General features: G+C 37.1%; 3 protein-coding genes across 3 annotated transcripts; 2 read left to right on the forward strand and 1 right to left on the reverse strand.

The window, feature by feature from the left end:
- Positions 1–1,231: 1,231 nt before the first annotated feature.
- On the forward strand, positions 1,232–4,106 carry LOC110905125 (probable receptor-like protein kinase At5g24010). Its single transcript, XM_022151008.2, has one exon. The coding sequence runs from the start codon at positions 1,470–1,472 to the stop codon at positions 3,891–3,893; it is 2,424 nt and encodes an 807-aa protein (XP_022006700.1). The 5' UTR covers positions 1,232–1,469; the 3' UTR covers positions 3,894–4,106.
- A 1,879-nt stretch (positions 4,107–5,985) lies between these two features.
- On the forward strand, positions 5,986–8,777 carry LOC110905126 (deubiquitinase DESI2). Its single transcript, XM_022151009.2, has 4 exons — positions 5,986–6,347; positions 7,409–7,670; positions 8,182–8,249; positions 8,370–8,777. The coding sequence occupies exons 1-4, from the start codon at positions 6,213–6,215 to the stop codon at positions 8,604–8,606; spliced, it is 702 nt and encodes a 233-aa protein (XP_022006701.1). The 5' UTR covers positions 5,986–6,212; the 3' UTR covers positions 8,607–8,777.
- Positions 8,778–9,900: 1,123 nt separating this feature from the next.
- LOC110905127 lies at positions 9,901–12,042 on the reverse strand. Its single transcript, XM_022151011.2, has 2 exons — positions 11,888–12,042; positions 9,901–11,156 (listed from the first exon to the last, which is right to left on the reverse strand). The coding sequence occupies exon 2, from the start codon at positions 10,751–10,753 to the stop codon at positions 10,130–10,132; it is 624 nt and encodes a 207-aa protein (XP_022006703.1). The 5' UTR covers positions 10,754–11,156; positions 11,888–12,042; the 3' UTR covers positions 9,901–10,129.
- Between the last annotated feature and the right edge of the window lie 1,432 nt (positions 12,043–13,474).

The raw sequence follows: 13,474 nt of genomic DNA on the forward strand, positions 1-13,474 counted from the left end.
GAATGAGTGATAGATGTTATTATGCTGGGTGGTGTGAAGTGGCTCCCCATGCCATCTTAAACCATAACGTCCTCAACACCGCCCCACCATGATTAAAGGGGGGTGTCTAAAAAGAGCCAGCCAAAGAGATGGCGAGCGATTTTTATGTATGTGTTGGTCCCAAAGAGATGGCGAGCACTGTTTATGTATGTGTTGGTCCCTGTACTTTTCCACCAATCTAACCTTTTCTTTTTTATTTAATGATGAGAGAGCCCACATCACTTGTTAAAATCACTTAATGAATAAATGTAATTAAAAATACTAATCAATAAGATACAAATGAGTAAACTGCCAAAATGGTCCCTGAGATTTGGTCAACTTTGCCACTTTAGTTCAAAATTCAAACCTTTTAAATCTGGGTCCCTGTGGTTTCAAGTCTGTTGCCATTTTCATCCAAAAGTAAAATATGGTCAGATTTTTCTGTTAACATCCAACTTTTTTGTTCTTTTCCTCCCTTTTAATAAAGGGTAAAATGGTCAGATTTTTTTAATTTGTTATAATAAAACGCTAAAGATCATTTTGCCATTAATTAAAAGGGAGGAAAAAAAAACTGGATGTTAACTGAAAAATCTGACTAGATTTTGATTTTGATTTTGGATGAAAATGAAAACAAAATTAAAACCACAGGAACCTAGATTCAAAAGGTTTAAGCTTTAGACTAATTTGGCAAAAGTTACCAAACCTTATGGACCATTTTCACCTTTTACTCTTAAGATTGCAGGGAGTGGGGCGTTGGTTGGGACGGGTGATGCCCTTCAACGCCAGCTGCTCCACTTCGGGTTGGTGTTGGTTGGGGCGGGGCATCACATTGCCCCTTTAGTGTGGGTATTCAGACTAGTGTGGAGCGAGGGTGCAGGGTGAGTTGGCTGGTTTAACATAGCTTGCTTTGGTTGGCTACTTTAATTAAAAAAAAAGGTTCATATGGCTGGCCACGCCACGCCACGCCACGCCACACCACACCACACCCCTCATTTTTCACCATAAGTTTATGTATCTCACAGCACGTGTCAAATATTGCCCCTAATCGAAACCCCTCAACTCCCCGCACTGCAGTCTAAAGGTTTAAAGTTGAAGGTTCGGGAAAATTGCTCGTGATTATTTTTGTAATAAGTTAGACAAACGTCATGCTTACGGACAAAAACACAACTCACGGATCATCATCCACTCGTCTCTTATGACAGCACAGCACTCACACCGTCCCCCACCCCACCACTTTATCTCTTCACCACCAACCTTTTCACCCAATTTTCCACCTTCTTTATTCCCCAGTCTTCCCCACCATACTCTCATCCCATTTTCCACTCACTGCCACTGTACCCACTTCTTCTCTCCATGAACACACTTCATATCTCTCAATTCCACCCTACATTCTTCTCACAATCGTCCCCTCACCACATTTTCTGAAAAACCCACAACATATTTCAACAAAAATGGATACAAATTTCCTATTTTTTTACCTTCTCTCTCTGTTTCTGTTTACGTTTTCCATTGCTTTCACACCCCAAGACAACTTCCTCATCAACTGCGGTTCAAACACCAACGCCATGGTCTCCGGCAGACAGTTCGTGGCTGATTCTGTTAAACCCGGGTCGGGTTTTCTATCTCCAGAAAAATCAATCACTCTCTCAAACCCGAACCCGAATTCTCCCAAACTTTACACCACTGCCAGAGTTTTCACTACTGTTTCCCGTTACCGTTTTGAGATCAATAAAACCGGAACCCATTTGGTACGTCTCCATTTTTCACCTTTTAACCATTTGAATTACAACTTGAGCAATTCAAATTTCAGCGTTTTAGTAAATGGGGTTTTAGTTTTACCCAATTTTCGAGCTGAGGTCACCGTTGTTAAGGAGTTTATACTCATGGTGGATATAACTCATCTTGATATAACGTTTGATCCTTTGGGGAATAAAGGGGTTGCGTTTGTTAATGCTATTGAGGTATTCTCTGCTCCAGTTGATCTTATTGTTGACGGTGGAGCAAAGTCAGTTGGTGTGAGTGGAATTCAAGAATTTAAAAATTTATCATCTCATATTTTAGAAACTGTTTATAGAATCAATGTAGGAGGGCCAAAGTTGACACCTTTTAATGATACCCTTTGGAGGAATTGGGTTCCTGACGAAGAGTATTTAGATATAAAATCATCTGCAAAAACTGTCGCCACCACACAGCTCCCAAATTATCAAACTGGTGGTGCTTCGAAAGAGATTGCTCCAGATAATGTTTATATGACTGCTCAAGAAATGAATAGGGGGAGTTTGATTATAAATTCTGTGTTTAATCTGACATGGGGTTTTCCGGTTGATTCGCGTGGGGGTTTACGGCATTTCGTTAGGTTACATTTCTGCGATATCGTTAGTCTTTCGGTTAATCAGTTGTATTTTAATGTGTACGTCAACGGGTTCCTCGCGTACAAGGATCTTGATCTTTCGACACTTTCGTTTCGTGTGTTGGCGTCGCCTTTTTATGTTGATTTTGTTGTTGATTCGGATAAATCAGGGGTTTTGGAGATAAGTGTTGGCCCGTCTGATTTGAGTACAAGTTTGAGAAAAAACGCGATTTTAAATGGTGTGGAGATTATGAAGATTGTGAACCCTGTTGACCAGAAAATGTCAACAAAAAAGAAGAACATTTTGATTTTGATTTCTTTGATTGTAGGAGGGTTGATTGTTGCTTGTTTTGTGATATTAGCAGTCTTGATTCTATTGAGACTGAGAAAGAAAACGAGAACAAAAACAACACAAGCCGAAAGCAATGGGTGGACCCCGATACCTGTTAACGGGAGTTCGCATAGTAAACATTCCGAAGGAACAAATAATGTTAACAGATTGAAGATCCCTTTTGTCGACTTACAGTCTAGAACGAATAATTTCGACAAGAGTCTGATAATTGGGTCGGGTGGATTTGGTATAGTTTACAAAGCGGTTCTTCGTGACAACATTAAAGTGGCAATAAAACGATGTGTTCCCGGTTCGAGACAAGGGCTCCCGGAGTTCCATTCGGAGATTACAATTTTGTCCAAGATTCGACACCGCCATCTTGTTTCTTTAGTTGGTTACTGCGAAGAACAGTCGGAAATGATCCTTGTATACGAGTATATGGAAAAGGGACCGTTAAGGAATCACTTATACGGGTCGAATCTACCTCCATTGTCATGGAAACAGAGGCTTGAAATATGCATTGGGGCTGCCCGAGGGCTTCATTATCTTCACACGGGTTCAGCACAAGGTATAATCCATAGAGACGTGAAGTCCACAAATATATTACTTGACGAAAGTAACCTCGCGAAGGTGGCGGATTTTGGGCTCTCAAGATCGGGCCCGTGTTTAAGTGAGACGCATGTTAGCACAGGCGTGAAGGGCAGTTTCGGGTACTTAGATCCTGAGTACTTTCGGAGGCAACAACTTACTGATAAATCGGACGTTTATTCGTTTGGGGTTGTGCTCTTTGAAGTACTCTGTGCTCGGCCTGCTGTTGACCCGATGCTGGGCCGAGAAGAGGTCAATTTAGGCGAGTGGGCGATTCATTGGAAGAGGAAAGGCATGCTTAAAAAGATTGTGGACCCGCGTATTGCTGACCAGATAAAACCGGCGTCTTTGAAGAAGTATGCGGACACGGCTGAGAAATGTTTGGCGGATTACGGTGTTGATAGACCGACTATGGGCGATGTATTATGGAACTTGGAATATGCACTTCAGATTCAAGAAACCGAAAGTGTGGATTCAGCGAGAACGGGTCACACAGGTGCACCAGAAACTGTATTCGGTGATGGATCGAGCAATGTTGATGGTTCACTTTCGGGCTCAAAAACAAACCTAGTTTTTTCACAGTTGTTGACCAACGAAGGTAGGTAACAAGTGTTTGATTTGTTTTGGTTGTTTACTGTCATCTGTTTATACACGGGTCATAAGTTACAGGACCGTAAGGTTGACATATAGATCCATGTAGTCGTGTATTCAGTATCACATATGTAAAGATGCAAATCTGGCACGTAATGTTAGGCCAATGACGTTTACATTGGTTGTTGATGAAGTTGATACACATGAATGCATTTCACTTACAACTAAGTTTAAGTTCAAAAATTAGTTAAAAATTGATTTATCTCTAATTAATAATTTACGGGTTTAACTTCTTCTTGTTTAGAGCTTTGCATAAGTGTTTAAAATTGAGATAAGGTGAATGAGACATCGATGTTTAAAGAACGGGTGCTTGAAATTGTTCAAGTTGAATGGTCTGAGTTTGAGCTGAATGCTTTGATTCAAGCTGAATGGCCTTCAGTTGAACAGTTCAAGCAGAATGATATGAGTTGAGCGACCCGAAAAGTTGAAGGAGAATGGTTTTGACTTTTGAGTATAACTACCAAGGCTACACATTATGGGCCTGTGGAGGGGGGCTCGTTGCCTCATCGCCAATAGTGAACACTGCCCCCTCGCTAGTGAGTAGTGATGGGCGCACATGCATTTAGCTCAAAAACATGAGATACGTTATGTATGCTTGTATCTTATTGTATAACATGATTATGAAGATAAAGGTATCGCAATATTCGAATATGATCCGAACGACATTCTTGAGGATGTTGAACCGGTTGATGAAGTGCAACAAGAGGTAAACATGCGGGCATTACGCAACAAGCAGTGGCGAAGCTTGAAAAAAAAGTTCGGGGGGTCGGAAAGTAACGGACCTAAAAAAATTTCTCTATCGCGTAGTTTCGAGGTGTATGTTCGGGTCGGACGTCGGCGATTCGATTCGGGTCGGGTCGGGTCGGGTCAAACATTAATATCAAATAAAAAACATTCCCAAACATTAAAAAAGAAGTTATCATTTTATTCTTCCACATAGCATAATCTAATAACAAAACAAGTTAACAAATCACCTAAATTTCAAACTCTAATTTCTATCTAAATCAAATCACAATAAATTGTGGCTTTTGTTCTTCTGGTCGATGTCCCAAAGTAAATGAATTTGGGTTTTTTTTTTTGATAGGGTGGGCTTTTAATTGGGCTATATAATAATTTAATTTGAGTTATATAATATACATTCTAGTATTATACCAAATATAATGATTTGGACTATAATATTTGGACTAATTAAATATTTTATTTGGGCTATATAAATAAAAAAAAGTAAAACCGAGGGTCGAAAACGTATATACCTAATTTTTTTTATAAAACCGGGGGGTCGAAAACATATATACAAAATCCTATTCGAAACATACATATATAACACTACTGACCGAAAAGTTCGGGGGGAGGGGGCGGACGCCCCTCCCCGCCCCTTAAATCCTTCGCCCCTAGCAACAAGCATACGCACCTCAACCTTCGTGATTAGTGTTAGCTTTTATAATTATGTAATTTTAATTTTGTTTATATAGTTTTTTCTAATTATGTTATTTTTTTGCTTTAAGTTATGTATTTTTTTTAATATTATTGAAATTTTAATTATAAAGTTTAATTTGGTTTTCCTCAGTTCAAAATGTTTTGCTTAATTATAACACTTAACAAACTAGAGTCTGAAATGTTAAATTTACGTAGTTAACGGTTTACAAGGCTTTATCTTTTGGTTCTACGATATCTCTTTTACAATGACATAATGTTTCCTGATTTTCGAATATGAATATGCCACAGTGACGTGCTTTTTAATAATCTACATTTCAATATTCAGAACAACATATCTTAGCATGTTAATTTCGCCGTTGCAACACGCGCCATACTAACTAGTTATGATTATTAATCAAACTTGATGTTTATAACTAACAAAATAACATTATCATATATAAATTAATAATATAGATTTATAGTTGTAAAATCTAATTTGACCTATCGTGACTAGCACTTGAAAAATTACTACAAGTCAATTGTAAATGTCCCTTTAAGACCGTCTAATCCTTTCTAAATAGAATCTTTAAAATACCAAATAAAATCAATAAATAGAAATATTAGGACAGACACTCATCCTTTCGCTTTTACTCATTATTGAACCACGTTTGAACTCGTGACGTGCAAAAGCGAATAAAGAAGAAAAGCCTCGATAGAAGTTACAGATCTTCATTCATGATTAGGTGTTTTGTAATCAATGTTGTTGTAGTTTGATCTGAATCTGTTGCTCTCAAATTTGAAACGGAACAGTTGATTTCTAATCAAAGCGGTTACTAGGGTTTGAAGATCGAGTTCGAGATGACAGAGGTTATACTCCATGTATATGACGTAACAAACAGCGGTTCTGACAATACTAACAACGCAATTCTTCAGATCAACCGGATTTTCAAAGACGGCATCGGTGTCGGCGGCATTTTTCACAGCGCCGTTCAGGTATATGTTTCATTTCGAAACGATCTAGGGTTCAAATTGCTGTTTCTCTTGTTAATTTTTGTTTGTTGAATATATTTTGGTGACTTTAGGTTTTTAGATTCATTTGTTTTAGTTGGTTTACTAGATATGAAAGTTATCATTGACTTGAATTTCAGTACATTTGCATTTGCATTGAGTATTGTTGAACTTAGTTATCACTTATGATTATTATGTACAAATTGGTTGTTACAGTCTACATAGTCTGACCTGTAATTAGGCATTTGTTAGATGGATTAGCTTATTGATGTTCGTTTTCTTGTTTTCTTGTAGCGATTATTTTGCGTATCAGGATATGGTATGCCCGTTATTTTATGGTGTCAAACTTTAACACGTGCAAGTATCAAGGAAATGCATATTTAGGGGTTGTTTGTTTACCTCTTAAGGAGGCTCTTAATGGTTCAGACCTCTTTTCTTTCTGGTTCAACACTTAATGGTTCAGACTGTTTGTTTCGTGAGCAGATGTCTGAATGGTTCAGACATTTGCCTCTGAATGGTTAAGCATTAAGTCTGAATGGTTAAGACCTCTAATCTGAATTGGTCAGACATTTGCCTCTAAATGGTTAAGCATTATACTGGCTCTTAATGGTTCAAACCTCTTACTGATTCAGCACTTAATGGTTCAGACCTCTTATTGGTTCAACACTTAACTATTCAGAAGTTGTCAAACAGCCCCTTAGTGACATATCTAAGTCCATTGTGTGGAATCTAAGATTTTGATGGAGTGGACCCAAATTGTGGACTATATACTAGATACTTATATAAGCTATGAATGGAAGTATCAAGTACTGGTTGATAAATATGCTAAATCGTCTAAATAATCACTAGAATGCTTATTCTTAACTTCTTGCAAATTAAGGGTCCTAATATGTGGTTGTTGATTGCTGCTAGAAATATGATTGGTCAATCTGTAAGAGTGAATACAGTGTTCATAATTCATTAGGAGAGAACTTATTATTAGCTTGCCCCCTATAGTGTCTAGTGATTTTATGTGCTTGTTGTATGTAACGTGTTTGTTATGGCAGGTTTATGGAGAGGATGAATGGTCATTTGGGTTCTGCGAGCAAGGCAGTGGTGTGTTCTGTTGCCCTGCCAAAAAGAACCCAATGTACACATATCGTGAATGTATTGTTCTTGGTAAAACAAATTTATCAAAATCTAAGGTCAACCAGATCCTGAGAGAACTTAGCAGAGAGTGGCCTGGAAACTGTTATGACTTGCTTTCGAAAAACTGCAATCATTTTTGCAACGAGTTTTGTGAACTCCTTGGTGTCCCTAAACTTCCAGGTTGGTTTTCTACATGGACTGCTTCAAATTGTTGCATATATATTATTATTTTAAATTTTGAAATTGAGAAGATCCTAAATTAAGATTAGAGTGTCTTGCAGTGTTGTCAATAGTGAAGATAGCGTTCGCTATCGCGTGCTTCATAGCGTATCAGCCATATCTCGCAATCTGTCGATTAGCGACTCCATAGCATCAATATAGTGGGATTTCCGGGATTTTTTTTTGGTTTTAATATAAATAGCGGGATTTTAGGCTTTTTTTTCTGTTTTAGTAGAACTACTTAATGTAAAGTATGTGTATATATATATATATATATATATATATATAATTTTATATATGTATATATATATAAAATTTTCTTCTAGTGTATCCCTAAACATTAAATAGCACCTGCTATTTCATCACGATCACTACATAGCGTATGGGTTGCTTGTCACTATCGTCCGCCATTCACAATCAACTACTATGGTGTCTTGCACTTGTAAATCTTTGTTCTGAGAGTATTTTGCAGGTTGGGTGAACAGGTTTGCTAATGCGGGTGACACTGCAGTAGATATAGCAGAAACAACAGCTACGCGGGTGAGCATCACTTTCCATTTTTTTGTGTTTTCGCGCTGTGGTGTCAAACAATTACCTATCAGTTAAATCTTTTTTTCTGACCTAAACTTTATTTTTTTCCTTTTTACAAAACGAATGTAGTTCAGACAAGCTAAAACAGAGATTGTGACAGCTAGCAAAGTGGCATATCGATTTCTCGCGGGCATTTCTTCAAATAATACCAACCCGGGGTCTCCAGATTCCCCTGGTGGTACCAACAGAAACAACCCTAGATTCCAACAACCTGCTTGGTTTAAAAATCTTGTGTCTGCTGGAGCAAAACCATCAACTAGTACTACACTTGAAATTGGAGACAACCAAGTTCAGAAACCGCAATAGCAAAGACGAGTATGAAACAGCATCCCTGAGGTCACATGAGATGTAAAACATTCTGTGTTTGTTTGTGTACTAGTTTTATTCATGTATGGATTTGTCACGGTCTTTTCCATTCTTGCACAAAGTTTGTTTGAACAAAATTGACTATTCTTTTTATTTCTTGTTCCCAGATTTGATAGCAATCAGTTCTGTAACGGCTAGAAAATTAAAACTCTAAATAAAACGGATAAATCTAACGGTCTCTTGTGATACAGAATCACTACACAAGAAAACTATTAGGGCAAACTAAATGAGAATCAATATACACATTTTTTTATGAACGGCTAATTTTTCCCCTTGAATACTTATATCTCCCACTGATTGAACCTTGGTCTCCTCACAAGAGATAATTCCTCTTGACCACTAGGCTATATAACTAAGTGGCATCAAGATACAGATACACCATTTGATTCTAATCTAGGCTCCAAGAACACCATTCACGTTGCCACACTTGAACTAGCATGGAAGAATTAATTACTCTCAAAATCCATTGAGAAAATTAACACACAAATTTCAAACTCATAAACTCACTGTCTTGCTTCATTCGATTAGTACATCTTTAAACTACAAGTACATCTTTAAACTACAATTACAATAACCGACCACTACTCCCATTATCCTTGTTCATGGGTTTTGCTAAATAAAATAAAAATGAAAAAACACATGTTGGAAAATAAACAAACTGCACAAACCATGGACTCATGCAAATAAAAGGAAAAACACAAAAATATAACTTATTCATTAAATGCATATATACTGGTTTATACTTTATAGTTTATAATATGATATTTGTGGTCTGGTTAAGCTAAGTTATGAAACACATTTCACTTTGGGATTGATCAAGAACGTTAAGATGCATACTATAACATTGTTTAGAAATGCGATGGGCAAGGCGCAAGAGACTCTCACATCTGGATCAAAATTTGTTTAACTTGATTAAATTCGGGTATGTAGGAGGGTGATATGTAAAAACAGGTTGTTTACTTGATAAAGAAAGTTAATTGCATATTGATCGCCCGAAGGCCCACCGTGGTAAAACCCGGTTCGGCTCGGTTTTGAACTGGCGACCTCCAGATAGGCCTGTAGTTCTAAACTTCATTGCCATCACCAATATCCTTTAAAGTAATGCTACTGGGAGTTGAACTTGGGATCTCAAAGAGAGAAACCAAATGACTAACCACTAGACCAACTTGTCAGAACGGTAATTACATATCTAGTCTAACAGAAATAATACGTAAACATATGTATACCCACCATGTCAATAAAAAGCAAAGAAACACGATACATTAACTTTTTGTTATTCAGTAACATCAACACTCAAGTACCAGTATTTGATTCCTCATTAACAAAGGATAAACTTAAGAAACAAGATCAAATGAACACAACCCACCATCCACTCACAATAGAGAATGATTCATCAAGATCTCCCCTGTAAATACACACAAAATAAATCATCACTGCATCAAACACAACACTTGAAGATGCATTCATCCTCTCATCATTCTATTGAAAACAAAGGCGTTCACACCATCATCTGCAATCTGGAGCGAAGAAATAGCTTCTGCAGCTTCCCAGTCTCTCTCCATAACATACGGTGCCTGAACACCACTCAAGAAATACCCACCATCACTCAAGCCATATCCATTCCATTGGTGTCCGGATCCTCCACAACCATCAGAAACCCAACATGTATCTCCATTTGGACTCCCAACAAGTTGCCGCGAGTGAGGAATGACAGTAGCTGTCGTTCTAGCATGACTGTCACCCATAAAAAGACCAAAGTTACTGGCACCGTATCCCCATGGATACCATTCTTCTTCTTCTTCCTTGTGCATCATGGCTGGAACACATGATTTGTTTGATTCTTCACCAATCAGGACGTGCAAAGCAACTGCCTCCGCTATGGCAGCACACTCTTCATCCAGCCTTTGTTGTTCTTCTTTCTTCTTTTGGTTCTTCTTTTCCAGCTCAGAAATTATGGCTGCTGATGCTGCGAGGGCTTTCTCCAAACGCCTTTTTTTCTTCTCGGCCTGTTTGATACGATCCATTTCGTCCTTCACCTGCTTCTTCTTAACTTTTCTAACACCAGATGGTGCTTTACCACACTCCATTATATCTTAATTCTATATAAAAACTTCAACTTTCTTTAATTAACCAAATCTAAAGTTTCCTCTAAAAAGTATAAATCATGACTATGAATTTTTTTTTTTTAGTTAATTTCTTCTTTCTTTTGTTATCTAGTACTATGAACCAAAAGACTAATCAAATGTAACGGTCACTCTTCTCGCCTGCCTCTACAACCACTCGGGTCTGAACGAATACCTCTTTTTACGAATAATACATTCCCAAACAGAAAGAACTGGAGAGAGTGTAAGAGAATGTTTAGCACCCATCAAACCACCCCTTCGCACCATTGTTTGTGTATTGATTTCCCACAGCGTTTGTGTATCACCAATTAAATAAATAACCGAATGCCGAAGCTTGTTCTTGTTCAAATTCACATGGCACACTCACCTGAAAGGAAATCAGATCAACACATTTTAAGAATGGGAAATCAGTAGATTCAATAACACACATAGATTAAAATGTCATATACCGCACACTAACATGAACACTCGCGTACTTTGTAAGGTGCATGGTTAAAAGCGATTATGATTATAAATTTGATTTATAAGATCCAATTAATCAGATTTGGAAAAACATGTAACAAGTTACAGAGATAAAAATTACTGACTAGACTAATGACAGGTAGACGGGCAACAAGCTGCGCCTCTGTTTTAATGAAAGTATTTGTTGAAACAAAAAATAATAATAATAAAAATAAAAATTAAAACGATCACTTAATTCTGAAACCTAGAGCTGAAAAGATCAACAAAGACTCCATAAAACATTTTTGCAGTAATAAAACCTCAAGATCTTGATAAATACAATCCCAATCCTACTAAAAAACTAATCAATTGACCTAGGTTAATAGAATTTAAATCAATAATAATTACGGAATACAAGAACAGTAATAAAAAAACAACTAATCAAACCAAAGATCCGTGAAAGTAAAGCAACTACCGAATCAATCACCAACCCAATAAAGCAATCTCCAAAAAAGAAAACCCCAATTAAATTAACTGAAATTAAATCAAAGACAATTGTAAATATGTATACTTGAGCACCAAATTAATATGATCTGATCAAAAGGGCAAATAAAGATAAAAACAAAATAGAATTGTAAAGAGAAATAAAAATCAAACCTTTTAAGAGGAAATTAAATTGGGGGTTGTGATTGTTGGATCTGTAGATGAAATCTGAGCAGGAAGGAGGAAAGAGCGAAGTGGATGATGTGATGATATAAACAAACAGGATCACATGATAGACAAATTGGAGATGAGAAGGGCAAATTGGTAATTGTGGGGGTAAGGGAAGGATGTAGATTAGAGACCAAATCAAGCGTTAAGATCACGTCGTCAAAAAGAGAGATCAGGTTTGGTGGGTTTTTGGCCCTTGGATTTGCGTCGGTTTAACGGCTTCGATTGTGTCACGACTTGTTGTTGTGGCGTTGAAGTCAACTTTTTGGTTATATCCACAACATATTTTGGTTAGATAATGATTGTATATGATATAGAATATTTTATTATTTTGTTATATGGTGACATTGTGACAATACACACGAATCATGTTTCAGTTTATAAATTCAAGGAAGTTCGTTATCATGCAAATATCCTTAGGCCAGGGGTGTGGCCTCGCGCCACCCCGCCACATCATCAATTTTGGCGCCCTCCCCCTTGTATGTTACCAAGGGGGCACTACTATCCCTTGTCCACTAGCACGCTAATGGCTAGGAAATGGCTTTGAAGGTGGGGCTATTCTTTTCATCCAATCAAATATCTTCTCATTATTTTTTTATTTTGTTTAATAAGGTGCTTTAAATCATTACATGCAAGTTAAAGGGTGGGGCTTTAAAACTCTCGAAGTGGCGTGATAAAACCCCTAGGGGCTTTATATCACACCCTCCAGCCTTATAACTCAAATTGCGTAAAGAAATTGATTTGCGTAGTAAATCTTAATTATGTTTTATGAAAGAATGTGAAACTAACATTCATTAACATTAATGAAAATTAATGAAGTTATAAGAATTTTCACAGTATACGACTTTAATATCTTTAGCAAATATTAATGTTTGCAAGACTAGACGTAAACGGTATTAAATATATGATTGGAGGCTTGTAAAGACTTGCAAGTCTATTGAAGCTCAATAAGTTAAACTCAGATTTGGGCACATTTCTCAAATGAGCTTTATTTCACGCTTGCGCTCGTTTAAGCACGACTTAAGCGAGCTCATTACTCACCATCGGCTTGGCCTCTGCACACCCAATTTATGCCAAAAATGTTAAAGAGTTATTTTATTATTATTTGATTTTATACATCTTGATGATTTGGTTTAATTAGTTAATCAAGCTGTGAGAGTCAACAGATAAAACAAGTGTTTGTATTTCAATATTTCATCATTATTTCTAAACAATATAATCAAAGGTTTAAAGAACAAGCGAGTGAATAGTGATGGAGTGAACATTTAATTTAGTTTCAACCCAACATAATCAAAGGTTCGAAGAACAAGTGAGTAAATAGTGATCGAGTGAACATTTAATTTTGTTTCAAGTTTTTACAAGGCTATGCTCTTCTACCTTTTCAAGTTTGTCGACAATATTTGGGCCAAATAATCACTCCCACTTCTGCTTCATACAATTGGGTCTATGAGCCCAAATTAAAAAGACCGTAGTTCTAGCCCAATGTGCGTTGATTGCAAATTTGCAACACATGACATATTAGGCATTGATTAT

The sequence above is a fragment of the Helianthus annuus genome, chromosome 14, assembly GCF_002127325.2.
Source record: "Helianthus annuus cultivar XRQ/B chromosome 14, HanXRQr2.0-SUNRISE, whole genome shotgun sequence".
Taxonomy (NCBI): Eukaryota; Viridiplantae; Streptophyta; class Magnoliopsida; order Asterales; family Asteraceae; genus Helianthus; species Helianthus annuus.

Bases quoted from the DNA above. Each gene is read 5' to 3' on its own strand.
- LOC110905126 (XM_022151009.2), top strand. From the start codon at position 6,213: ATGACAGAGGTTATACTCCATGTATATGACGTAACAAACAGCGGTTCT. The intron at 7,671-8,181 runs GTTGGTTTTCTA...AGTATTTTGCAG, and splicing joins TGGTGTCCCTAAACTTCCAG to GTTGGGTGAACAGGTTTGCT. The intron at 8,250-8,369 runs GTGAGCATCACT...AAACGAATGTAG, and splicing joins CAGAAACAACAGCTACGCGG to TTCAGACAAGCTAAAACAGA.
- LOC110905125 (XM_022151008.2), top strand. From the start codon at position 1,470: ATGGATACAAATTTCCTATTTTTTTACCTTCTCTCTCTGTTTCTGTTT.
- LOC110905127 (XM_022151011.2), bottom strand. From the start codon at position 10,753: ATGGAGTGTGGTAAAGCACCATCTGGTGTTAGAAAAGTTAAGAAGAAG.